Below are 26,568 nucleotides of genomic sequence, written 5' to 3'. Positions count from 1 at the left end.
CACTCCCCTTTGTCTCTCAGCCCTCCCGACAGACCAGCTCAGTCACTGCCCTCCCGACAGACTGGCTCGGCTGCTCTGGGGTTGCTTGTAATGACACCTGTGCTTTTCCACAGGCCAGTCTGTATAGGTATTTGGCTGGTGGTCTGTCTCCCCCTGCCTAGCCTGAGGCTCACAGGGCTGGGGTGGGCCTGTCCTGCTCACCCATGTACCCTTCAGAGTGAGGCGGGTGGTCATTACCTGTGGAGTTGTTACGAATTGAATTGTGTCCCCCCAAAAATATGCATTGGAATCCTAATCCCAGTACCTGTGGAGGTGATCACATTTGGGAATAGGGTTTTTCTTTTTATGTTAATGAGGCCCTATTGGTGTAGGGTGGGTCCTGAACCTACTCACCTTTGAGATACAGAAAGAACAGATGAGGTACAGAGAGGTAAGCACACAGGGGAAGACACATGCCACGTGGGGGTCACCAATGAACCAAGGAGTGCCGGAGCTATAGAAACTGAGAGAGATCTTCCCCCAGAGCTGACGGAGAGAGAACCTTCCCCTAGAGCTGACGGAGAGAGAACCTTCCCCTAAGCCGCGGCCCTGAATTCTGACTTCTAGCCTCCTGAACTGTGAGAACATAAATTTCTGTTCATTAAAGCCCCCACTTGTGGTACTTCTGTTATAGTAGCTTTAAGAGACCAAGGCAGGAGTGAAGGTATGAGTTGGGTGGGCCAGGTATGGCACGCACCAGGTACGACAGGCACCAGGTACGGCAAGTTTATGAGCAGGGAGGTGCCATGTTTAGATGCCTCTGACAGCTTAACAGAGGGAGTGCTGGGCTGGATCCTGCTCAGAGATGCTGGCTACAAGGCGGGCATGAGGTGATAGGTTGTGACTGGCCTGAGGTTATTTCAGGAAGGGCTGGAGGCATTGGTGATCAAGGGGACTTATGGGTTGGCCATTGGGGCTGGGGTCCTGGAAGTGGAGGGAGAAGGCAGGATCCCCCACAGCCACGAGGTAAACCTGCACAAGCATCAGGGATAGGGACGGGGCAGGTGCGGGGCAGGCAGATGGTGTGCAAGTTGAGACAAGAGGTCGTCAGACCTTCACGACGCCACCAGCTTGCCACAGGCCACCTGGGAGAAGCCTGACTCCAGGGAGAGATCACAGGTTCCCTTAGCCGAGGTACAGGGTGCCAGTGAGGGGTGGTGGGAGCCCAGGGACGGGAGTCCCTGGTGAGTCCTGCACCTACACTTCCTCTGTCCCCTCACTCACTTATGTTCTGCACCTGGGCTCCTGCCTCCTCAGTCACTCACTCACCAGTAACCTGAACCTTGGCTCCTGCCTCCTCAGTCACTCATTCACCTGTACGCTGCACCTGGCCTCTCACTGCCCCCTTGGTCTTACACCTGCACCATGTACTTGGGCTCCTGTGCCCTCAGTCACTCATCTGTACCCCTCAGCTGGGCTCTCACAGTTCCCTTGTCTCACACCTGCACCCCACACCTGGGCTCCCATCCCCTCAGCCACCTACCTGCACCCCACACCTGGGCTCCCACTGCCCTCTCAGGCACTCACCTGCATCCCAGACCTGGGCTACCACCGCCCCCTTGGTCTCACATCTGCACCCCTCACCTGAACTCCCTCTGCCCCCTCAATCACTCACCTGTACCCTGCATTTGCACTCCTACTCCCCCCTTGGTCTCTCACATGCACCTCGCACCCGAGACACCCCTTTGGTCTCTCATCTGTACCTAATACCTGGGCCCCCTCCTTGATCTCTCACCTGCACCCACACCTGGGTTCCCCCCTGCTTCCTTGGTCTCTTACCTGCACCCTGCACGTGAGACCCCACTTTGTCTCACACATGCACCCGCACCTGAGCTCACCCCCACACCCTTGGTCTCACATCTCCACCCTGTACCTGCCCCCCTTGGTCTCATACTTGCACCCTGTACCTGGTCCCTCCCCCTTTGTCTCACATCTGCACCCTGAACCTGGGCCCCCCCAGATCGGTCATTGGTGTCTTTTCTCTGTTTTGCTCATGCCACCACCAAGTGTGCTTCTGTGTCATTATATAATCCATAGGAAAGTGGTGTTTCTTATTCTGAATAGGATTTGCTCCTCATTGACATTTCCCTGGCAAAGAATGCTGTCTTATTTCAGGCTATTTTTAAAGGGGAAAGGTGAAACAGGGGGGAAAAATGGTGACGATTAGGTGCTCACATGGAGAACTATTTAACCAGGACTGTAAAGTTTGGGGAAACTCTGGTGGCGTAATGGTTAAGTGCTACGGCTGCTAACCAAGAGGCCGGCAGTTCAAATCCGCCAGGCACTCCTTGGAAACTCTATTGGGTAGTTCTACTCTGTTCTATAGGGTCACTATGAGTTGGAATCGATTCGAAGGGAGTGGGTTTGGTTTTTTTTTTTTTGTAAAGTTTAGGGACTGACTAGCCCTTAAGTTCCCTCACACCCTGAGAAATGACACTGTTCATGGATGAAAGTCCCACACGTGGTCCACCTGGGTATACATTCTCATGGGCGCCTCTCCCTTTGCCTGGTTTTCTTTGACAAGAGTCAGAATGGACTTAGGATACAGCCCTGAGTCATTCTGGAGACTTTCTCCTTCGAGAAGAGGATTCCAGAGTGGAAACACAGACCCTGCAGGGCTGAGCGGGCAGGTTAGTCTGTGTCCCCTGTGTGCAAATCAGGGCTGGTGTTGGCATCTCACCAGCCCCCAACATGGCATTTTCTCTCAGGCTAAGTAAGCTCTTTGTGTGCCCCTCGAAGCTACCTTGTAAATGGAGTGCTTGTTGATTTTTAGCCACTAAAAAAGCTCCTTTAATTCATAGCCCAATAAGTAGGTTTTTGTAGGTATGTAGTCATGTATAGGAGCCCTGGTGACATAGTGGTTGGTCACTCAGCTACTAACCAAAAGGTTGGTGGTTTGAACCTACCAGCCGCTCCATGGGACAGAGATGTGGCAGTCTGCTGCCATAAACATTTATAGCCTTGGAAACCCTATGAGGCAGTTTTTTTCTGTCCTATAGCATCGCTATGAGTCAGAATCAACTCGATGGCAATGGGTTTGGGTTTGGTTTTATTAACCTATAAAATTGGAGTTTTAACAAGTGACAGCTGAGACTGTATGAGTTTTCTGGGGCTGCTGTAACAAAATACCACAAATTGGTTGGCTTGTAAGAACAGGCATTTGTTGTCTCACAGTTCTGGACACCAGAAGCCCCAAATCAGGGTGTGAGCCATGTGGATTCCTTCTGAGGGCTCTGAGGGAGACTCCATCCCATGCCTCCCTCCCAGCTTCTGGTGACAAACAGTGATCTTTGGTGTTCCAGTCTTGGTCATTTTCTTTCTGTGTGTCTCTGTGTCTCTTCTCCTCTTATAAGGACCCTACTCAGATGGGATTAGGACCCACCCTACTGCAGTATGACCTCATGTTAACCTAACTGGTAGCATCTGCAAAGACCCTATTTCCACACAAGGTCATGCTCACAGGTACTGGGGTTAGAACTTCAACATATTTTGAGGGGGACACAATCCAACACAAACAGAGACTAAGCAAACTGGTGCAGTGTTGGTGTTCTGTTTTAGATGCTGGAGACAGCTTAACCAGTTTTAGTGAGGGAGAAAATGAGCTCTGTACGTGCTGTAATGAATCTGGCCTTTGGTGAAATATTTTACTACTTGGCGAAGATCATTTGCCAAGGCGGGCTGTAAGGGCTGTGGTTTTAGGCCTATACCACATGTCTCCATCAACAGCCTGGCCTGAGCCCCCCACCGCTGTCCGCGATTCTGTAAGAATAAAGCCTGTACCTTCTTCTCAGGGGCAGTGGTGGTTCCATGCAGGAGACTTGGGTTCGATTTCTGGCCGATGCACCTCGTGCACAGCCACCACCTGTGTGCCCGTGGAGGTTTGCGTGTGCTGAGCAGATTTCAGCAGAGTTTCCGGACTAAGACAGGCTAGGAAGAAAGGCCTGGTGATCAGCTTCCAAAAGTCAGCCAGTGACAACCCCGTAGATCATAACAGTCCTGTCTGCATCTGACCGTGGGAATGGCCCAGGACTAGGCAGCATTTTCTTTCACTGTGAGTGGGGTTGCTAGGAGTCGGGGGCCGACTTGACAGCAGCTAACGACGACACTTCTGTTAGATTGTCAGACACAACGTCCCTGTGGCAAGACAGAGCTGTGGGTATGTGGGAAAGGAGAGATTCAGGGGCTTCCTAGAGGAGGGAGGTCAGGCCAGAGCAGGGGGAATCCTCGTGGCAGACGGGGCAGGAAAAGGCAGAGTCCCCGGAGGAGAGCACCAAGGGTGGGCAGGGCAGCGGGATTGAGGGCTGTGCGAACAGGGAGTGGGACCAGCCTGGCACAGAGGAGTGAGGCTTGGGGGGCTCCCAGGGCCTGCGGTTTGGACTTCATATTTCTTCAGGAACTGCAGGGGCTCTTGCAAGCCGGGGAGTGACATTGTGCCCCCTGAACAGGAGAGGAGGACACCAGGCAGTGGGACGTGGAGGGCAGAGAGTAGGGCAGGAAGGAAGACTGACTCCTTGCAGCTGTCTTCCAGTAGGGATATCCCCTTTTCTCATCCTTGCCCAGAGGCTTGTCACTGCACTTGCTGTCACGTGTGTGCACGTGTGTGTGTACAGGCAGAATGCAAGGGGAGGAGAAGCTGCCCAGGGCAGTGTGCCATGGGAGGCTGGGCTGCTTTTTATTTTAATTTGCAGCTTTAATTTCTTCAAAGTAGAGCAAGAACTCAAAGACATGGGTGAAGTAATCTGCATGCCCAATCCTTGAATCTCTTACAGGTATTTTATTTTTAGAGACTCGTTCTTGAATCTAAAGCATTTGTGGTGCGGTGAATTACTTAATATGGCCCTTCTAGCCGTGCGTGGTCTTGTGAGTCCTACAAAATGATTGGGTGAGACTATATAAATAAGGTGTTTGTAGCCCACCAAGGGGATTGGACAGCATTGCTAATAACGCACACGAGGTGCTTGGAACCCTTTGATGGTGGGCCCATGCAAATAAGGTGTATGGAACCCTGACAAGGGGATTGGTCAGTTTTGCCATCCTGCTAGGCTTTAAGGAAGACATGGAGAGAGCGAAGGAGCTGCGACATGGAAGTCAGTGAGAGATGGCGGCGCAGCAGTAGCAAGAGCTATAGCAGCATGAGATGGCAGGAACCAGGAGACTGGCCTGAGAGGCTGTGGTGGGGCTTGCTGACGCACGGAGCTAAGAATTGTAACACTAGCCCGAGAAGGTCCCAAGCAGGGCACAGCAGCAGAGGGCAAGAAGAAGCTCTCCTGATCGAAGAACTATATCCTGAGTTGTTTCTGATCCTGATACTGAATTGTACCCTGTTAGTTCCCTAATAAACCGCTTAACTGTGAGTATGGTTTGTGAATTCTGTGAGACATTGCAAGGACTTAGGGAACCCAAGACGAGAGGGAGAGTGCTGAGGGGAGGGGGAGTAGTTGGTGTGAGAGATGATGAAGAGCAGCCTGGAGAAGCTGGACCTTTGAGACATCTTTAACCTCTGCCTCATAGGATGCAGCTTTGTGCTGATCCTTGTAAGAGAAGTTACACATTTAGCCATCAGCTTTGTGTTTGTTTATCTGAAAATGTCTGTCTTTACTCTCTCTTATTTAAGTTGTGGTAAAAATAAATATAACGTGCCCCATTGTCAAAAGATAGCAACATTTTGCTAAAGCGTCTTTTCACCTTTCTACCTCCCCTTGGCTCCCCCACCCAATAGATGTTCTCATTTCCTGGAAGTTTTTTTTTTTTATAATTTTTATTGTGCTTTAAGTGAAAGTTTACAAATCAAGTCAGACTCTCACACAAAAACCCATATACACCTTGCTACACACTCCCAATTACTCTCCCCCTAATGAGACAGCCCGTTCTCTCCCTCTACTCTCTCTTTTCATGTCTGTTTCGCCAGCTTCTAACCCCCTCTACCCTCTTATCTCCCCTCCAGGCAGGAGATGCCAACATAGTCTCAAGTGTCTACCTGACCCAAGAAGCTCACTCCTCACCAGCATGCCTCTCCAACCCATTGTCCAGTCCAATCCGTGTCTAAAGAGTTGGCTTTGGGAATGGTTCCTGTCCTCGGCCACAGAATGTCTGGGGGCCGTGACCACCGGGGTCTTGCTAGTCTCAGTCAGACCATTAAGTCTGGTCTTATGAGAATTTGGGGTCTGCATCCCATTGCTCTCCTGCTCCTTCAGGGGTTCTCTGTTGTGTTCCCTGTCAGGGCAGTCATCGGTTATAGCCGGGTACCATCTAGTTCTTCTGGTCTCAGGATGATGTAGCCTCTGGTTCATGTGGCCCTTTCTGTCTCTTGCGCTGGTAATCACCCTGTGTCCTCGGTGTTCTTCATTCTCCTTTGATCCAGATGGTCCTGGAAGTTTTAAAAAATCCTAGAAAATTATTTCAATATTCACCTCTAACAGTAAAGACCATTTTTTTTTTTATATTACCTCAAAATCATTATAGCACCTTACAAAATTAATTAAAATTACTTAGTATTATCTAAGGAGCCCTGGTGTTACAGTGGTTAAGTTCTCAGCCACTAACCCAGAGGTCGGTGGTTGGAACTCACCAGCTGCTCCTCCGGAGAAGGATGGGGCAGTCTGCTTCTGTAAGGATTACAGCCTTGGGAAAACCCTACTCTGTCTTCTAGGGTTGCTATGAGTCAGAATCGACTTGACGGTTAAGGGTATTACCTATACCCAGTCCATATTCAGATTTCCTAGTTTGTCTAAAATGATCACCTTGCATTTGGCTGTTAGGTCTCTTAAGTCTTTCTCTACACTTTTTATTTTGAGGTAATTGTAGATTCACATGAAGTTGTAAAAAACAGATATCCTGTACCCTTCATCCTGTTTGCTCCAATGGTAACATCTTGCATCACTGTAGTCAATACAATGTATTGCATTGGTCAGATCTGCTGCAAAAGACCTCTTTAAAGTGTTAAAAAGCAAAGATGTCAGTTTGAGAACTAAAGTGCACCTGACCCAACCCATGATATTTCCAGTCACCTCATATGCACGTGAAAGCTGAACAGTGAGTAAGGAAGACCGAAGAAGAATTGATGCCTTTGAATTATGGTGTTGGTGAAGAATATTGAATATACCAGCGACTGCCAGAAAAACGAACAAATATGGCTTGGAAGAAGTATAGCCAGAATGCTTCTTACAAGCAAGGATGGCAAGACTTTGTCTCATGTACTTTTGACATGTTATCAGAAGGGATGAGTCCCTGGAGAAGGACATCATGCTTGGTAAAGTAGAGGGTCAGTGTAAAAGAGGAAAACCCTCAACGAGGTGCATTGACACGGTGGCTGCGACACTGGTGCAACATTGGGTTCAAACATAATGATCGTGAGAATGGCACAGGACGCGTCAGTGTCTCGTTCTGTTGTACACAGGGTCCCTATGAGTCAGAACTGACTGGACAGCACCTGACAACAACAGTCACTATCGGGGTTCCTGGGTAGGACAAGCTGTTTGCACTCAACTGCTAACCTAAAGATCGGTGATTTGAACCCACCTGGTGAAACCCCAGAATAAAGGCCTGGCCATGTTAAAATACTAGTGTGTAACACATGGGGGCACCGTGAGTCAGAATTGACTGCAGCCAGCCACAACAACATAGTTAATATCACAGCCAGCATACTGACATTGATATAGTCAAGATACAGGGCGTTCCGTCCTTGCAGGGATCCTTCCTGTTGCCCTCTTAACAGCCACCTTCCCTCCCTCCCTTGTTGTTGTTGTTAGTTGCTGTCGGGCTGATTCCATTTGACTCATGGCTACCCCACATGCTACAGAGAACCCTGTAGGGTTTTCTCGGCTGTAGCCTTTACTGAAGCAGATCTCTAGGTCTTTCTTCTGCAGTGCTGCTTGCGGAGTGTGAAACACCCACCTTTGGCTAGTGGTCAAGGGCTTAACTGCTTGTAGCACCCTGGCAGCCACTAATCTCCGTTTCTCTACTTTGGTCATTTCAAGAATGTTACATACATGGAATTGATACAGTATGTATGTTTTGGGGTTTGCTGTTTTTACTCAGCATAATTCTCTGGAGAGTCATCCGGGTTGTTGTATGTATGACAGCTCATTCCTTTTTATTGCTGAGCAGTATTCCGTGGTGTAGACGGGCAATGGTTTGTTTTAACCTTTTACCTTTCGAAGAACATCTGGCTATTTCCTGTTTTGGGCCATTATGAATAAAATGGCTGTGAACATTTCATGTACAGGCTTTTTTGTGAACATAAGCGTCGTCATATCTCGGGTTGATGCCCAGGAGTGCAGTTGCTGGGTTGTCTGGTAGTTGTGTGCACTTTTTTTTAAAGAAATTGACGAACCGTTTTCCAAAGTGGCTGCGTCATTTTACATTCCCACCGGCAATGCGTGAGTGATCCAGTTTTGCCACATCCTCACCAACATTTAGTATTAAATACTTTTTAATTTTGCCATTTTGATAGGTGTGCAGTGATGTAACCCAACGAGTGTTCTTGTCCTGTCTTATTAGTCAATAGAAGTAAGACGGACGCCATACCACGGGTTGCAGAGGAAACAAAGTGGAAATTTATTGTTTGTGCAAACAAGGAGCAACATAGTGGCTTAGCAGCCCAAAGACCACACTCCCCCAGTCCCAGGGGAGCTTGGAGCTTTTAATGCCCTCCAGTCTCCAGGGGGTGGGATTGGCGCCCAAAATCTGATACCCTGGTCCCTCCTATGTCCATATTTGGAGATCCAGGTGCTGAGTCTTTTTCGAAGGAAGGGAACTTTCGATATGCAAATAAGCTCGCATGCAGCTGTGCGCCAGAGACTCTTCCTCTCCAGCTAAGTTCAGGTTCGGGGTCAAGCTGGGGTTATGGCTCTTCAGGTCCTGCTCATGCGCTGAGATCTTAGTGTGCAGATGCACAGGATTTTTGTGCCAAATTCAAACCAAGGTTAGGGCCTGCGGCGCTGTTGGGCCAAACCGCAGTTAGAAGCCAGGGCTTGGTGGGCTGTGGGCTGGGGGGGCGGGGGTGGCCTGCACAGAGCAGGGAAAGTCTTGGGGGCCGCTTCAGTGTCTCATTGTGGTTTTAATTTGCAATCTTCTAATGGCTAATGATATTGAACATCTTTTCCTGTGCTCATTTGCCACCTGAATATCTTATTCAGTGAAATGTCTATTTGTGTCTGTTGCCGATATTCTAATTAGATTGTTTGCTTTTTTATTGTTGAGTTTTGAGAGTTCTGTATATTCCAGATACTACTCCTTTGCCAGATAGGTGGTTTGCAAATACTTTCTCCCAGCCTGTAGCTTGTCTTTCTACTTTCCTCTCAGAGCAGCTTTGATGAAATCCAAGTCATCAGTTTTTCCCTTAATGGATCGTGCTTTTGGAGTCCCGTTAAAGAACTCTTTGCCTACCCTGGGATCCTGAAGATTTTCTCTTATGTTTTTTCCTCAGAGTTTCATAGTTTTACATTTGCATTTAAGTCCATGCTGAGTTGATTTTTGTGTCAGCTGTGGTCTCTAGATTCGAGATTCCTTTTCTGTCTGAGGATGTCCAGTTGCTCCAGCCTCATTTGTTTGCAAGATGTTCCTTCCCCCATTGAATTGCTTCTGTACCTTGTCAAAAATCGGTCGGGCATGCTTGGATGGGTCTATTTCCGGTTCTCTGTACTGTTCCCTTAATCTCTGTGTCTCTCCCTCCCCAGTACCATGCAGTCTCGATTACTTTTGCTGTTAGCTGTCATCCAGCCAGCCTCCAGCTTATGCACAGCAGAGTGAAACGCTGCCCCATCCCATGCCATCCCCATGACTGGTTGCAGATTGAACTACTGTGATGATCTGTAGGGTTTTCACTGGCCGATATTCAGAAGTTGATCACTAGGCCTTTCTTCTTAGTCCACCTTAGTCTGAAAGTTCTGCTGGAACGTGTTCAGCGTCCTAGCATTGTACAAGCCTCCACTGACGGATGGCTGGTGGCTCACTTGAGATGTATTGGCCGGGAATTGAACCTGGGACTCCCGCATGAAAGACAAGAATTCTACCACTAAACCACCACTGTACTCTCCTGGATTACTGTAGTGATAGCCTAAGTCTTGAAATTGAGTAGACTGATTTCTCCTTCCCTATTCTTTTTTGAAATTGCTTTAGCTATTCTAATTCCTTTGCCTTTCCATATACATTTTAGAGTAATCTTGTCTGTATTTAGAAGCCTGGGTGGTACAAGTGGTTTGCAATTGGCTGCTGACCCCAAGGTTGGGAGTTCAAACCCACCCAGTGGCCATGGGAGAAAGACTTGGTGATCTGCTTCTATAAAGATTACAGCCAAGAAAAAACCCTATGGAGCAGTTTTACTCGGTCATGTGGGATTGCCATGAGTCAAAATGGACTCGACGGTGGTGGATTTGGTCTTCTTTTGGTTGCGTGTATCTACAAAATCTCTCTCTGGGATTTTGGTGGGACTCACCTTCAGCCTGTTTTGGGGGGTGTGTATTTTAGCACATGCTGCCGACTTGCCCTCCAGAGAGGCCCGTGGCCGTAAGTCCCTACAGATGGCAGACCCTTTGCTAGCCCTGCTCAGCACCTCTCTTTAATGTTGCCAATCTGAGAAAAACTGGCATCTCCTTCTTCTTTGCAATACTTGCCTCTGTGGTGAGGTCACACATTTTGGTGCCACTGTGCGTGCATACATGCATAATTGTGTTGCATTTCTTCCCGCACTGCCTTTCTCATATCCTGTGCTCTTGTTTCCCGGTTGGGCTGTGCCGTGTGTCTTCTCACTGGTGATTGATTCATGGCAGCTCTTTCTCCCTTCCCAGTGCCTTACCTGACCTGTGGTTTAGACACGTTGTTGTCGGTTGCTGTTGAGTGGATTCTGACTCATGTGACCCCATGTGTGCAGAGTGAAACTACTCTGTAAGGTTTTCAAGGCTGCGACCTTTTGAAAGCAGATCACCAGTCTGTCTTCCAAGGTGCCTCTGGGTGGATTTGAACCACCAGCCTTTCGGCTAGTATTGAACGCTTAACCATTCAGGTCACCCAGGGACAATTTGAGAAGTTGGGCAATGTGAGAAGCTGTCCTTTTTGGGAGATTCCAAACACCCCAGTGTTCCCCCGACACTGCTGAGCACGGCAGGTCACAACCTGGTTCTGCCTCAAGCTCCCATGTGACTGAGCCTCGTGTCTTCACCTTTGACGGCAAACCACCTGCCCAGAAAGCCAGACCCCTGCGCAGTCGTGGGCTGTGCAGGCACCGGGGGAAATGCTCCATGGAAGGTCATGATGCCAAAATGATTAGGGGAATGTTCCCTGGGCTGTGTTTCCATGTCCCCATCTGTGTTCGCAAGTGGGAGCTCAGACTGGGATGTCTCTCGGTGTTATATAATGAACTTCCTGCAGAACTTGGCAACAGCACGTACAAACGCAGCCACTATGGAGCATCAGTTTTCCTGGGAAGTCGCAGGCGTGCTGATTTCCCAGGAGATTCATGTGCTCTAGCCAACTCCTGGACTCTGGCCTTTTCTGTTTAATAAGATGCACCCTCATGTGACCACTGCCGCACCTCTTCCCAGTCTCATGCCTGTGTGGCCCCCTCTGTGGGGTGCCATCCCCGTGGGGCTGGTCAGGGGAATGTGGCTTTGTGGCTGTATTGATTTGCACTCGACTACTAACCTAAAGGTCTGTGATTCGAACCCACCAGCAGTGCCATAGGAGAAAGGCCTGGCAATCTGCTTCCATAAAGATTACAGCCTAGGAATCCCTATGGGGCCATTCTACTCTGTCACACATGGGGCCAGCCTACGTACTCCTCAGGCCCTGTGACTTCTTGGCTGTGTGACCTTGGGCACAGTGGCCTCAGTTTCTCCACTTGCAAGTTGGGGGTAACAGTCGTCCCTGCCTGTAGCATTGTTGTGAAGATTAAATAAGTTTCCGGATATATAACATTAAGAAAAAAACCAAACCCATGGCTGTCAAGTCAATTTCGACTCATGGCAACGCCACGTGTTACAGAGTAGAACTGCCCCATAGGCTTTTCTTGGCTGTAATCTTCACAGAAGCAGATCGCCAGGCCTTTTTTTCACAGCATTGCTGGTGGGGTTCAAACTGGCAACCTTCAGTGTAAACAAGTGTGAACTGGTTGCACTACCCAGGGACTAAGCACCCAGAAGATGTGGCCTACCCTTTATTCAGTCTAGGAACTCTAGATATTCTTTTACAAGTTTTAAGAGAAAAATAGGTTTGCTTTGCAAACATGCCATTTCGAAACAAGGCAAGGCTAGTTTCGCATGAGAGTTCACGCTTCCTGCTGGGAGGATGGAGAGGGGAATATCCTGGTTCTTGCCTGCCCTAACCAGGGTCTTTTCAGTCGCCTCCTATGCATGAGAAAACCGGACAGCGAAAAAGGAAGACCTAAGAAGAATTGACGCATTAGAACCGTGGTGTAGGCAAAGGATATAGAGTATACCGTGGACTGCCAGGAGAACAAACACATGAGTTTTAGATGAAATTCAACCAGAAGGCTCCTTAGAAGCAAAGATGGAGAGACTTCGACTTGTTTACCATGGACACGTCTTCGGGAGGGACCAATCATTAGAAAAGGACATCATGTTTAGTAGAGGGTTAGCGAAAACGAGAGAAACCCTCCATGAGATGGATTGACACGGCAGCCACAGCAGTGGGCTCAAACTTGCCAGCGATCATGAAGATGACGCAGGACCAGGCAGCGTTTGGTTCTGTTGTGCGTGGGGTCGCCATGAGTTGGAGCCGACTCGACGGTGGCTAAGAAAGTCAGCCTTCGAGGAGGAGGAGGAGGAGAAGACATCCCGGTGCAGAGGACGGGGGGAGCAGACCCTACCAGGGTGGGCAGGACAGGGTGTCCATGGCACACTGGTTCTCAGAGGGCCTTCCAGAGCAGTATCGTCCCAGCCGGCTTGCTCCGAAACTAAAGCCGTGTGCTGCATCAGTTGTGGTACTCAAGGCCTTCCGCAACTGAAGCTTGTGAAATTATCCCCTTCAGTGGCACCCCACTTTCAAATTACTCCTAGTCTGGAGGATAAAACACAAGGCCACGAGAATTTTTCATGTTAGACCTCGTGGTGTTTTATGAAATGCTGAGCACTGAAGGGCAGAATTGAGAGCTATACTGGGCTCATCAAGAGCTCAGACCCTGCAGAGGCAGAAGTGGCTCTTAGAGCACCTCCCCCCGCCCCCCCCCCCCCCATTCATTCTGGCAAATGTCGCTGCAGCCTCTTCTCCCTGAGGGCTGCCTCTGGCCCACTTGTTCCCTCTGCCTTTACCTCGGCCTGGCCCTGGGCTCACTTGCAGTTATATGTGGGTGGGGGCAGTGCTGTGCCCACCCCCAGCTCGAGGGGGCTCCTTCCTTACAGCTGTGAGGCCTCTCCTGAGCTGCTGCCACCCTGCAGGAGCCCCGGGTGTGCTCACGGCCTAGACACAGGGGCTGGGTCGTGGCCAGCTGTCACAGGAAACTTGGCGCCTTCTCAGCACATGTCTTCATCTCTGTCACAAGGACCTGCTAGGGAGGCGGATGTTAGGTGTGATTCCTGCTCCCATGAGGAAGCAGTGTGGTAAGAGGAGGCACTCCTAGTCAGGTTCCCCCTTCTGCCCGCTCTGGTTTTGCAGGACCGGAAATGCGTGCAGTGAAATAGGAACTTCTGCTGTTGTCACTGTCCAAGCACACCCAAATTGGTCCCCTCTGTAAAAAAAAAAAAAAAAATTTTTTTTTTTTGTCTTAGTTATCTAGTGCTGCTACGACAGAAATACCACAAGTGGGTGGCTTTAACAAACAAATTTATTTTCTTACAGTTTAGGAGGCTAGAAGTTCGAATTAGGGTACTGGCTTTAGGGGAAGGCTTTCTCTCTCTGTCAGCTTGGAGGCAGGTCCTTGTCTCTTTGAGCTTCTGCTCCTGGGCAGTCTTCATGTGGCTTGGCATCTGTCTTCCCCATCGCTGCTTCTCTCACTTGCTTAATTTCTTTTATATCTCAAAAGAGATTGATTCAGGATACACCCTACACTTATCCTGTGCGTTCACATAACAAACAACTCCTTCCTAAATGGGATCATAACCACGGCATGTTGTTGTTGCTATTGGGTGCCGTGGATTGGGTTCCAACTCATAGCGACCCTAGGTACAACACAAGGAAACACTGCCCGGTCCTGCACCATCTTCACAGTCGTTGATATGCTTGAGCCCATTCTTGCAGCTGCTGTGTCGGTCCGTCTCATTGAGGGTCTCTCTCTTTTTTGCTGACCCTGTACTTTACCAAGCATGGTGTGTTTCTCCAGGGACTGATCCCTCCTAACGTGTCCAAGATATGTGAGACAGGGTCTCGCCATCCTTGTTTCTAATGAATATTCTGGCTGTACTTCTTCCAAGACATATTTGTTTGTTCTTTTGGCGGTTCATGGTATATTCAGTATTCGCCAACACCATAATTCAAAGGCGTCAATTCTTCTTAGGTCTTCTTTATTTATTGTCCAGCTTTCGAGTGCATATGAGGTGATTGAAAATACTGTGGCTTAGGTGGGGCATACCTTAGTCTTCAAGTGGCATCTTTGCTCTTCAGTTCTTCAAAGAGGTCCTTTGCAGCAGATTTACCCAATGCAATGTGTCTTGATTTCCTGACTGCTGCTTCCGTGGGTGTTGATTGTGGATCCAAGTAAAATGAAATCCATGACAACTTCAATCTTTTCTCCATTTATCATGATGTTGCTCATTGGTCCAGGTGTGAGGATTTTTGTTTCTTTATGTTGAGGTGCAATCCACACTGAAGGCTGTGGTCTTTGATCTTCATCAGTAAGTGCTTCAAGTCCTCTTCACGTTCAGCCAGTAAGGTTGTATCATCTACATAACACAGGTTGTTAATGAGTCTTCCTCCAATCCTGTTGCCATGTTCTTCTACATATAGTCCAGGTTCTTGGGTTATCTACTCAGCATACAGGTTGAATAAGTATGGTGAAAGGATACAACCCTGACGCACACCTTTCCTGACTTTAAACCACACAGTATCACCTCGTTCTGTTTGAACGACTACCTCTTGATCCTAACTACAGGCGTAGAGGTTAGAATTTACAGTACATATTTTTTGGGGACATAAGTCCATCTGTAATACCTTAGTTCTAGAGGGAGGCAGTGGTGGTTCAGTGGTAGAATTCTCATCTTTCATGCTGGAGACCCTGGCTTGATTCTCGGCCAGTGTACCTCATGCACAGCCACCGCATGTTTGTCCCTGGAGGCTTGTGTGTTGCTGTGATGCTGAACAGGCTTCAGCGGAGCTTCCAGACTAAGATGTCTAAGAAAGGCCTGGCGATCGACTTCTAAAAGTCAGCCCATGATCCCTGTGGATCACAATGGTCTGATCTGCAACTGATCACAGAGATCACAGGGATGGCGCAGGACCAGGTAGCGGTTTGTTCTGTTGTGCATGGGGTCTCTGTGAGCCAGGGCGAGCTCGACAGCAGCTAACAAAAACAGCAGTTCAAGAGGAGTGCTGGACCACACCTCAGGTTTTCCATCGGTGACAACTAACATAGGGTCTGAAGTGGCCCTCATGGATAAGCCTGGCACAGGTTTGGATGGATGCTTGGTAGCTTTTCCAAAAGAGTTGGGGTCTTGCTTTCTGGATTGAAGACCATGGCACTCACAGACTTTGGGACATTACGAGACAGCTGATAACCCCGTGTGCCCCAAATGCCGTAACTCTGTCTCTAGAATTCTGATCATTGGGAAACCTCTTTCTTGCCCACCCTCTGATCTGAAAACAACCACTGAAAATGGACTTCATGCACCTCTTGGCTTCTGGACAGCAGCAAGACCTCTCAGTTGAAGGTGAGGCCTCTGGGTCCCTGTGTGCCATTCCAGGGAGCCAGTGATGGGGACTTGTTCAACAGAGAGCAGCCAACCGACTAGAAACAGTATGCTGCACTCACGTCCTCTTGTTGGTTTTCACTCTTCTGTGGAGATATGTCCTGAATACATGGCCTGTGTTGGAGCATTGACCCCAAGGGCCACGCAGGCTGAGGTGTGACAAACTAAGGGTGACAGCTACCTGAGCCACTGAGGCGCTGGTGGTCCTTCTGCACTGGTCCCTGGGAGTACGTGCAGCAGATGGCCAGGGCGCCGTTGTGGCTCTACACCTAAAACCCGCTGCTGCGGATTTGACGGTGACTCGTGACGACCCCGTGTGTGTCGGAGTAGAATTGTGCTCCACAGGGTTGTCAGCGGCTGAGTTTTCAGAAGTAGATTGCCAGACCTTTCTTCCAAGGTGCCTCTGGGTGAATCAGAACCTCCAACCTTTTGGTTATCAGCCGTGCGCATCCACCATTGCACCACCCAGGGACTCTAGCTGGTTGCCGTTGGGTCAGTTTGACTCACGGCACCCTCATGTGTGTCAGAGTAGAACAGTGCTCCATAGGGTTTTCAGTGGCAGGTTTTTCGGAAGTAGATTGCCAAGCCTGTCTTCCAGGGTGCCTCTGGGTGAAGTCAAACCTCCAGCCTTCTGACTAGCAGCTGAGCACATTCACCGTCTGCACCACCTAGCAACTCTGGCTATATACCTATGTCCTTCTAAATTTTCTCTCGGTGTCTTTGTCTTTTCCTTCTCAAGATTTTTTTTTTTTTTGCTTCTGTTTTTCACACCACTCTGTTTTGTTTTTTCTGCTTTTCCAGGATTTCCCCTCTCTTTGCCCCTCTTTCTTTTTTCTGTTTGACTTTCCTCCTCGCTCCTTTCTTTTCTGTTTTCCATCACGTCTCGACGTTTTGCTCTGTCCTTTCGGGTCTTCATATGTTTGCAGGTGCTGGCGTCCCCTGGGGGCTGGCTGTGTTCCTGCTTCACTTCTCACCTGACGGGTCTCTTCATGCAGCCAGCATGGGGGCACCATGGTCAAATCTGGTGATCTTAACCAGAGGGGCGCCACCTCCCCCAAGTTTTGTTTGTTTTTGAAAATAATATGACAGTAGACAAATGCATAGAGACCAGAGTTTATTAGTGGTTACCAGGGGTGGAAGGGAGGAGCCCTGGTGGTGCAACAGTTAAGCGCTCAGCTGCTAACCAAAAGGTCAGCTTGAACCCACCAGTGGCTCCCTTAAAGATTACAGTGATCTGTTCCGTTAAAGATTACAGCCAAGGGAGCCCTATGGGGCAGTTTTACTGTGTCCTGTAGGGTCGCTCTGAGTCGGAATAGGCTCAATGGCGCACAACAACCACCACCATGGAGGGGGCGAGGGAGTCATTGCTTATGGGGCACAGAGTTTCTGCTAATGGTGGTGGAATAATCTGGAAAAGGATAGTGGTGATGGTTACAGAACATGGTGAACGCAGCTACCAATGTCATTGAATTGTACATGTAAAAAGGGTTGAAATGGCAAATGTCCTGTTTTATATATTTTTATCACGATAAGACAATAGCAGTCGGATGGCATTCGAGGCATCTTTTAAGAGACCAGAGAAGCCGTCATCGCTGCCTGTGGTTTGGAATTCTTTCTCCGTCGTGCCTTCTCTTTAGCTGCCTATATACCAGACCTTTTGTACAATTAGCATACTTGTTCATTCTCCTCGTTCATTCAGTTAGCAGCAGGGTTGCACACTGCTTGAGTTTCCTCCTCCCTTCATAAAACTCCTGCAGTTCTCCACATCAGACTTTGTATCGCCAACGGTTGAGTGGTTGCTCAGTGTCACCCCGCCTCTTTTCTCACAGGGGACGTCTCCTGAGGTCAGGGAGTGAGGCTGTGGGGGATGTAGTGGGGAGTGGTCAGCGTTGGCCGCAGACCAGGCAGGATCCAGGCATGGCCCTAAAGGGCCTCACACAGGACAGTGACCTTCTCCAAAGGGTGAAGTCTTGGGGTTCCATGGGGCTGCACCGAGTCCTTGGACCCCCTTCCTGTGGCAGGGAGTGATCTGTGTCCGTCTCACGCCTAGGGGTTGGCCCTGGCCTGGTTGCCTTTGGAGCAGCCACTCTGATGGCTGTGAAGGATGTGGGAACAGGACCTGGGCAGTGTCTAGGGTCTGGTCGGAAGCCCGCAGGGTCCTGTGACTCGTGTTTCTGGTGCGCAGAACCCCCAACTCTGACTTTGGAGCCAGAGAACAGCCTCAAAGGGCCGCGTGCCTCTTCCCTTGTGTCCAAGGGTGAGCTGTAGCCATTGGCAAGTGAGTGGACTTCAGCCTTCGGTTGCTGCCGTTCCCAAGTGACTGTGTCATTTCTGCTGGAATTAAGATTTCGTGGTGCAAACGGTTAACTTGCTCAACTGCTAACCAAAAGGTTGGAGGTTGACGTTGACCAGAGGCACCTTGGAAGAAAGGCTTGGTGATCTGCTTCCAAAAAATCAGCCACTAAAAACCCTATGGAGCACAGTCCTACTCTGATACACCTAAAGTCACTATGTGTCGGAGTTGACTTGTAGGTAACTGGGTTTTGGAGTCCCTGGGCGGTGCAGACAGTTAAGTGCTTGACTGCTAACTGAGAGTTTGGCAGTTCACACCTACCCGGCAGCACCATAGAAGAAAGGCCTGGCTTTCCATGAGAAGCAAGATCTGCGTCCAGAAAGATTACACCCAAGAAAACCCTATGGAGTGCATTTCTGCTCTTAACACTTGGGGTTGCCCTGAGTCAGAATCAGCTCGACAGCCACTAACAACAGCAACAAAGAATATTAGCGTTTACTTTATCTGTGTCTGCAGATAAACCAACTCCATATAAAGGATGTTTAATAAAGTATGTGGATTTTGATTTTCACTCCTGTGCATTTTGGTAATGACAAAATTGAGGGGCGACACTTCTTTAGAGGGAGTTTGTCCACTTTTGACCAGTATCTATTTTGTTTACAGATCCCCTCTGGAAACCCATTATATGAATCTTATTACAAACAGGTAAGCTCAGCACGTTTTTAGACTGAACTAGCGTGTGATCAAGGGGCAGTGGTGGTTCAGTGGTAGAGTTCTCACCTTCCATGTGGGAGACCTGAGTTTGATTCCCAGCCAATAAATCTCATGTGTAGCCATCAGTCGTCCGTTAGTGGAGGCTTGAGTGTTGCTACGATGCCGAACAAGTTTCAGCTGACCTTCTGGACTAAGACAGACTAGGAAAAAAGGCCTCGCGATTTACTTCTGAAAATCAGCCGCTGGAAACCCTACGATCCAATCCACAGCCAATCATGGGGATTGCTCAGGACCAGCAGCATTTTGTTCCATTGTGCTTGGGGCCACCATGAGCTGGAGGCTGACTCAACCACAGCTAACTACAGGCATGTAATGCAACTGGAGAGAAAGGTCTGCCTTAAAGCAGCATGTGGCCTCTGTCTCCTTTCCTCAGGTGCATCACCTGCCACTTCCCTGGTCGGAAGGTTTGCTCAGGGGTTGTTCTCCCATTGCAGGTAGACCCAGCGTACACGGGGCGGGTTGGGGCAAGTGAAGCTGCACTTTTCCTGAAGAAATCTGGACTCTCAGACATTACCCTTGGGAAGGTACGTGCAGAGCAGCAGCAACTTCCGGTCAGTCACACCTCAGCTACCCCAGTGGATGGAGGCCAGCTGTGAACAGAGCCCTTCATATAGGGAGTGGTCAGGGCATCGTGTGTCTCTTGGGCTGGAGCAGGTAGATCCAAACTCGGGGATGGCAGCCACGCCCTGACGTGGCCGAGCTGTCCTGTGTCCCGACAGCTTATTGGTTCACAGCTGGACCTCAGGTTGGAGTGACCACCACTGCCTGTGGGATGAGGGGCATGGCTCTGCCACTGGGGAGCTGTGTGCCCTGGGCAGGCCATGTGCCCTGGGCAGACTGTCCACCTGCTCCTGGCCTTGGAAGCCTGTTGGTTTGAGACCCTTGGCCCTGGCAGATGGGCAGTCAGCAGTGGCTCCCGCCCTCATCAACAGACAAGAAGTGGTTAGTGGTCATGCTCACGATCATTTTTGTGTTTCCACAGATATGGGACTTGGCCGACCCAGAAGGTAAAGGGTTCTTGGACAAACAGGTACATACACAGCCACAGAGTAAATGGGGCAGCTCGTCCTGAGCCCCACTGGCTGTCTGACCCCATGATCTCCCCACCGTCTCCACTGCCCCAGTGTCACTAGACCAGGATTCCAAACCAGTTCAGAATGGTTCAGTAATTGTCTTTGTGAACAAGGGCCACATATGCATTGCATAGCAACCAAATCTGTTGCCCATGGTATTTTGACCCTAGTTGGAAACAAACAGTGGTGCCCCACTCAAAGATGGTGGCCGTCTATGCTGCTTTGAGTATATGCTCCTCTCCACAGTCCTCCCAATAATGTTGCTCTTCAAAAGTCCTGCCACAGTCCTTCCTCCTGAAAGTTTCAGGAGCACGATATGGGAGATGAGATTATTGGCAGGACTGTGGAGAGCAACACACATCCGAAGGGGCACAGTTGGCCGCCATCTTTGAGCAGGACACAGCTGTTTGCTTCGGTCAAAATATGACGAGCAAAAGGTATGGTTGCTATGCAGTGCATACACGGCCCTTGTTGACGGCAGCAGTTATTGAACCATTTTGAACTGGTTTGAAGCCCCGCACTAAATACAGATGCAGGGAGCACACTGTTAGTACTAGTACGGGGTGCTTCAGTGTCCAAATAAGGGCCTTTTAACACTCAGAGCCGTTCTTCTTGGCTCGTGTGTCTCTTAATATTTTGTTGTACTTAGTTGCAAGTGATTACAAGTTTTTTATAGCTTTTTATTTTGGAGGTTATCCTTGATTCTCATAAAACCAAAAAAGCCATTGTTGTCAAGTCAGTTCCAACTCACTGTGACCCTATAGGACAGAGTAGAACTGATCCATAGGGTTTCCAGTGAGAGGCTGGTGGATTTGAACTGCCAACCTTTAGGTTAGCAGCCGAGCTCTTAACCACTGCACCACCAGGGCTCCCTTGATTCTTATAAAAAAAACAAAACATAGAAGTTGCAAAAACAGTGCATTCCTGTGTGCCCCACCAGCTCCCCCTAGTGGTAGCATCTTACATAGCTGTGGTGCAGTTACCAAAACCAGCAGCGGTGGATGGTGGTGCCATGCAGAGGTCAAGACCATATCCAGACTCTACCAGGTTTTATGTGTAAACACCTGCCTCCCCGCCACCCCCCGCGTGTATATTTCTGTGTAGTATTACCACTTGTTCAGATTCATGTCACCATCACTACAGTCAGGACACAGAACTGTACATCACCCTCTGGAAACTCACTCGTGCTACCCCTGGCAACCACCTCTCTGATCCCCACCATGATCACTTTGTCACTGTGAGAATGTTCTATATGTGGAATTCTCCAGTATTTGCAGGTGACTTTATTTTTTCAATTTATTTGATGATGTCTTTATTGTATTAGCAATAGTGATAAAGGAGTCCCTGGGTGGTGCAGGTGGTTAAGCATTCAATTACTAACCAAAAGGTTGGAGGTTCAGACCTAACCCAGAGGCAGCTCAGAGACAGGCCTGGCGATCTGCTGCCAAAAGGTCACAGCCTTGAAAAGTCTATGCATCAATTCTCTGCACCCGTGGGTCGCCATGAGTCGGAATCCACTCAACAGCAATTAACAATAGTGGTAACGTAGTATTGATTAGAAAATATAAATTTATTATAATTTTGGAAGGTGGAGAAAAATTAAAAAGAAGCCCCTATATAATCATTCATAATCCCACTACCAGAAGGCCAGTAATGTTAACATTTTTTTTGTAATTCTTTTACAAGTGATTTTAAATGGTTCTGGATTTAATATGGAGCCCTGGTGGTGCAGTGGTTTAGAGCTTGGCTGTTACCAAAAGGTTGGCACTTTGAATCCACCAGCCACTCCTTGGGCATCCTATGGGACAGTTCTACTCTGTCCTGTAGAGTCACTATGAGTTGGAATCAACTTGATGACAAGAAGTTTGGTTTTTTTGGTTTTGCATTTAACCCAGTCCAGCTTTTGCCAAAATTGTAATCCACAGGACATGGCTTCTGGGGGCACGGCCTGCGACCAGATGTGCCAGGAAAGCCCCACCAGCTCTTCCTCCCTTCCTCAAGGTCCTCAGGATCCTCATAGGACAATTCTCTGCCTGGTGCAGTTCCCCCAAGCTCCCTGGGCCCCTGGGTGCAGGTCCCTTTGTTTCCCTCGACTTAGGCATGCAGCAGGCATCCGCCTGGGAAATGCTGACCTGGCGCTCATCCATTTGAAGACGTTTTTAAGACTAGAATTGCATTTATAGCTTTAAAACGGTCTGAATTCTTAGGCTGGTTAATTGTCTTCATTTGAAAAAAATTAGATGATGCCACATGTGCTCGCTAAGCCTGTGGCGTGGCCAGCTCTGGGTGAGAGGAGGCTGGGCGGGTGGGGAGTAGAAGCACCTGACTGTCTGGCTCTGACCCTGTGTCCCCACATGGGGGGTACAGTCCACATTGATCCACAGCGAACACAAACCCTGAGAGGGTGCTCTCCTCGGGGGCAGGTGGGGATCTCAGCGAATATTTCATATAAATTCCAGAACAGCTGTGTCAGTTTCAAACCACTTTTAAAAACAACACATCTCCACTCCATAATTCGTGGTCTGACCCATGTTAACTCCACTACTTCTGCAGGCTGTCATTTCCTAAATGTTACAAAAAAAGCAAACCCATTGCTGTTGAGTCAATTCCAACTCATAGCGACCCTAAACGACATGGCAGAACTGCCCCATAGTGTTTCCAAGAATTGCCTTGTAGATTTGAACTGCAGACCTTTTGGCTAGCAGCCGTAGCTCTTAACCACTATGCCCCCAGGGTTGCTAAATGTTAGGAGACCCTTATTGTTGAAAATACATTTAGTGAAATTTTGCAGTGCTCAAGATGACCTAGGGTAAGTCAGTTCTAGCACATTCCTTTAAGTGTCATTCCCAGGGCAAGCCCCGTCAAGTCCGAACCTGTAGTAACGTTTGCACATACCGTCTTGGAAGTGGGAGCGAGGTCCCCCATCCCCAAATGCCGTCTGGCACAGACCACCCTCCAGGGCTGTTGCCAGGTGCACAGTGTTTATCCTTCATCCCTCTGTTTGGTCTGCAGGGTTTCTACGTGGCACTAAGGCTGGTGGCCTGCGCACAGAGTGGCCACGACATCACCTTGAGCAACCTGAACCTGAGCATGCCGCCGCCCAAGTTTGTAAGTGCCCCAGTCCTTCCTCTTCGCATCCTTCTAGCACCACGTGTCTGCCTGTCTGTCTGCTCCCCTTGTCTGCTTCCCCCATTTAGAAAGCAGTTTGAAACTTTTATTCTTTCAGTAAATGCATGTTCCTGTGATTTAGTTCTACACCAGCAACACGCCTGTCCCTTTTCTTTTTAGCACGATACCAGCAGCCCGCTGACGGCTGCCGCGCCCCCTGCTGAGGCCCACTGGGCCGTGAGGGTAAGTAGATGATGGGACAGCCCCCACCGTTCTTATCACAGGATTGTGCAGACTGTGGGTGGTGTCACTCAGAAACGTTCTGTAGGATGGTTGTGTCACCCGTTCTGCGTGAGTGTGAGTGGCTGCCGGATTCTGACAAAGTGCCTTTTCAAACCGAAACTCTTTGAAAAGCCACGGCCCTTTACTGTGATAGCATGTCGCCCGCTAGGGCAGTGAGCTGCATTTCAGGAGTTGGATTCTTAAGAACCTGTAGTTTAAGTCTCATGTTTTTAGGTCATTTTCTGTGGTTTTCCTGTTAATCGGGATTGTTGTTGTTGATACCTGCATTGAGTCAGCCCCTGACTCATGGCGACCCCATGCACAACAGAACAAAATGTCAACTCCTGCACCATCCCTGTGATCGCTTGTGGATCCGACTGTTGTGATCCATAGGGTTTCGATTGGCTGATTTTTGGAAGTAGATTGCCAGGCCTTTCTTCATAGTCTATCTTAGTTTGGAAGCTTCGCTGAAACCTTCATAGTAACACCCAGGCCTCCACGGACAGACAGGTAGTAGCTGAGTATTAGGCACACTGGCCAGAAATCGAACCTGGGTCTTCCACTTTGAAGGCAAGAATCCTGCCCCTGAACCACCATTGCCTTCTGTTAATCAGAACAGGAGAGAAAAATGTGAGAACTCCCAGGTGTGAAGATTCCACAATATCTCATCTTCTTTCTTATTTCCAGCCAATTTACACGTTATTATTCTTTCTTTTCTGATGTGCTCATTGCTCTTTGAAAAGCCTAAGGCAGAGGACGTGGTTGGACAGATGTGCCACTGTTCCTAGAATGAGAAGAATAAGTGGTGTCTCCCAGTCAGTGCATAACTGCCCCAGTGGAAACAGGTATGGGACATGGAAACGTGTCCCCAGATAATGTGAGACTCATCTTAAGATGAAGTAGAAAGAGATTTTCACATTGTCTCCTTTTTATTTGGCTTAAGTGTTAATAATAATAATGATCTTGCTATGAAATAGCAGTGGCAGTCGTGGTTTGGTGGTAGAGTTCTCACCTTCCATGCCAGGAGACCTGGGTTTGATTCCAGTTAATGCACCTCACACACAGCTACCACCTGTCTGTTAGTGGAGGCTTGTGTGTTGCTATGATGCTAAACAGTTTTCAGCAGAATTTCCTGGACTAAGACGGACTAGGAAGAAAGACCTGGCAATCTGCTTCTGAAAATCAGCCCATGAAAACCCTATGAATCATAACGGTTTGTTCGCGTAGGACTGGGCAGCATTCATTCCACTGTGCACGGGGGGTTGACTCGACAGCAACTAAAGCATCTAAAAGGACGTGGTGGCAGAGGAGCTTGTGAGGGATCGCAGGAGGAGCTGGGGAGTGCAGGGTAAGCGTGTAATTGGGGTAGACAGTTTTAAAGAGCGGTTTTACATACCATTCATGGATACAGAATGAAAAAAAAACCAAGTGCTGTTTTCAGCATGTATATTCCTGGGCTTCTGGAAGCCCTGAGTCAGCAAGACTCACAACTTAGGGCAAGGAACCCTAGAGCCTCAGGAGAGATGCAGCATTTTGACACTTCTGGCTTTCAGTCACTGCTCAGGGCCTCTGTTCGTCGTCTGTCTGTGGCCCCGAGGGTGTTGTTCTCCATGCCCTCACAGGCCAGTGTGCAGTCTCAGTGCGCTGAGTCCAGGGGCGGATTACCCAACAGGCAAGGTAAACTTAGTGCTTACTTTGCTTACCAGATCATCTATAGTGAACAATTTCACGTTTTTTTCACTACATCAAAGATTCTGCTTTAAGAATGGCTGGCATCTATCTCTCTTCCAGCCCCACAGCACCTTCCTACAAAATCAAAGCCTCTTTTCAAATTTACAATCCCTGACAGAGTGGATGACCAGTTTCACTACAGATTAGTAAGTAAGCACAAGTAAGTCTGTGCTTACCTTGCTTACTGGGTGACCTGTCCCTCCGTGGAAAGGCGTGGTTTCTCTCAGTCCACTGGCTGAGAGCGTTGTTTCCACAGGAGGGCATGCTCTGCCCCGTGGTGAGCGAACATGGGGCCAGGGCTGGTCCTTTTCGATATCTCCTTGGTGTTCTGTTGCCTTCTTGATTTCAGGATGGCAGTAGCTGCTTACCCTGTGTTTAAGTGCTGCTGGGCCTTCCCTCCGTTCATGCAGAACTTGTATTACTGGTTTTTGTATTGTTGGGTCCCTGGGTGGCACAAACGATTTGGACGCAACTACTGACCTAAAGTTTGGCCATTTGGACCCACACCCAGCAGCACTAACAGAAGAAAGGCAGGTGAACTGCTTTCGTTAAGATTACTGCCAAGAAAACCCTATGGAGTGCAGTTCTATTCTGTAACACATGGGGTCTCTGTGAGTCAGAATCTACACAATGGCAACAGGTTTGGTTTTTGGTTTTTTGGTATTGTTAGGTCCAGAGGACTCCATGGGTTTTAAAGCTGATCTTTTTTATTTTTTATTGTGCTTTAAATAAAAGTTCAGAAGTTTACAAATCAATTCAGTCTCTCATACAAAAATTTATATACATCTTGCTGTGTACTCCTAGTTGCTCTTCCCCTAATGAGATAGCGCACTCCTTCTCTCCACCCTGTATTCCCCGTGTCCATTCAGCCAGCTTCTATCCACCTCTGCCTTCTCATCTCACCACCAGACAGGAGCTGCCCACGTAAGTCTCATGTGTCTGCTTGAGCCAAGAAGCTCACCCCTCACCAGTATCATTTTCTATCCCATAGTCCAGTCCAATCTCTGTCTGAAAAGTTGGCTTTGTTAATGGTTCCTGTCTTAGGATAACAGAAGGTCTGGGGACCATGACCTCTGGGGTCCTTCTGGTCTCAGCCAGACTATTAAGTCTGGTCTTTTTACGAGAATTTGAGGTCTGTATCCCACTGCTTTTCTCCTCCATCGGAGATTCTCTGTTGTGTTCTCTGTCAGGGCAGTCATCTGTAGTAGCCGGGCACCATCTAGCTCTTCTGGTCTCAGGCTGATGTAGCCTCTGATTTATGTGGCCCTTTTTGTCTCTTGAGCTCATAATTACCTTGTGTCTTTGGTGTCCTTCATTCTCCTTTGCTCTGGGTGGGTTGAGACCAATTGATGCATCTTAGATGGCCACTTGCTAGTGTTTAAGACCCCAGATGCCACTCTCCAAAGTGGGACGT

The 26,568-nt window shown here is 48.8% G+C and overlaps 1 protein-coding gene across 9 annotated transcripts in view; it reads left to right on the top strand.

Annotated features, from left to right (window-relative positions):
* EPS15L1 (epidermal growth factor receptor pathway substrate 15 like 1) overlaps positions 1-26,568 on the top strand; it is a 108,808-nt gene that overhangs the window by 7,887 nt on the left and 74,353 nt on the right. For all 9 annotated transcript variants that reach the window (XM_049877297.1, XM_049877298.1, XM_049877296.1 and 6 more), the window contains exons 2-6: positions 18,850-18,891; positions 19,395-19,484; positions 19,943-19,990; positions 23,046-23,141; positions 23,322-23,384. In XM_049877297.1, the coding sequence (XP_049733254.1) occupies positions 18,850-18,891; positions 19,395-19,484; positions 19,943-19,990; positions 23,046-23,141; positions 23,322-23,384 (339 nt within the window). The remainder of the gene's footprint in view (positions 1-18,849; positions 18,892-19,394; positions 19,485-19,942; positions 19,991-23,045; positions 23,142-23,321; positions 23,385-26,568) is intronic.

Source organism: Elephas maximus, chromosome 3 (assembly GCF_024166365.1).
Source record: "Elephas maximus indicus isolate mEleMax1 chromosome 3, mEleMax1 primary haplotype, whole genome shotgun sequence".
Taxonomy (NCBI): domain Eukaryota; kingdom Metazoa; phylum Chordata; class Mammalia; order Proboscidea; family Elephantidae; genus Elephas; species Elephas maximus.
The sequence above is the reverse complement of the archived record's forward strand: the minus strand, read 5'-3'. Positions and strand labels throughout refer to the sequence as shown.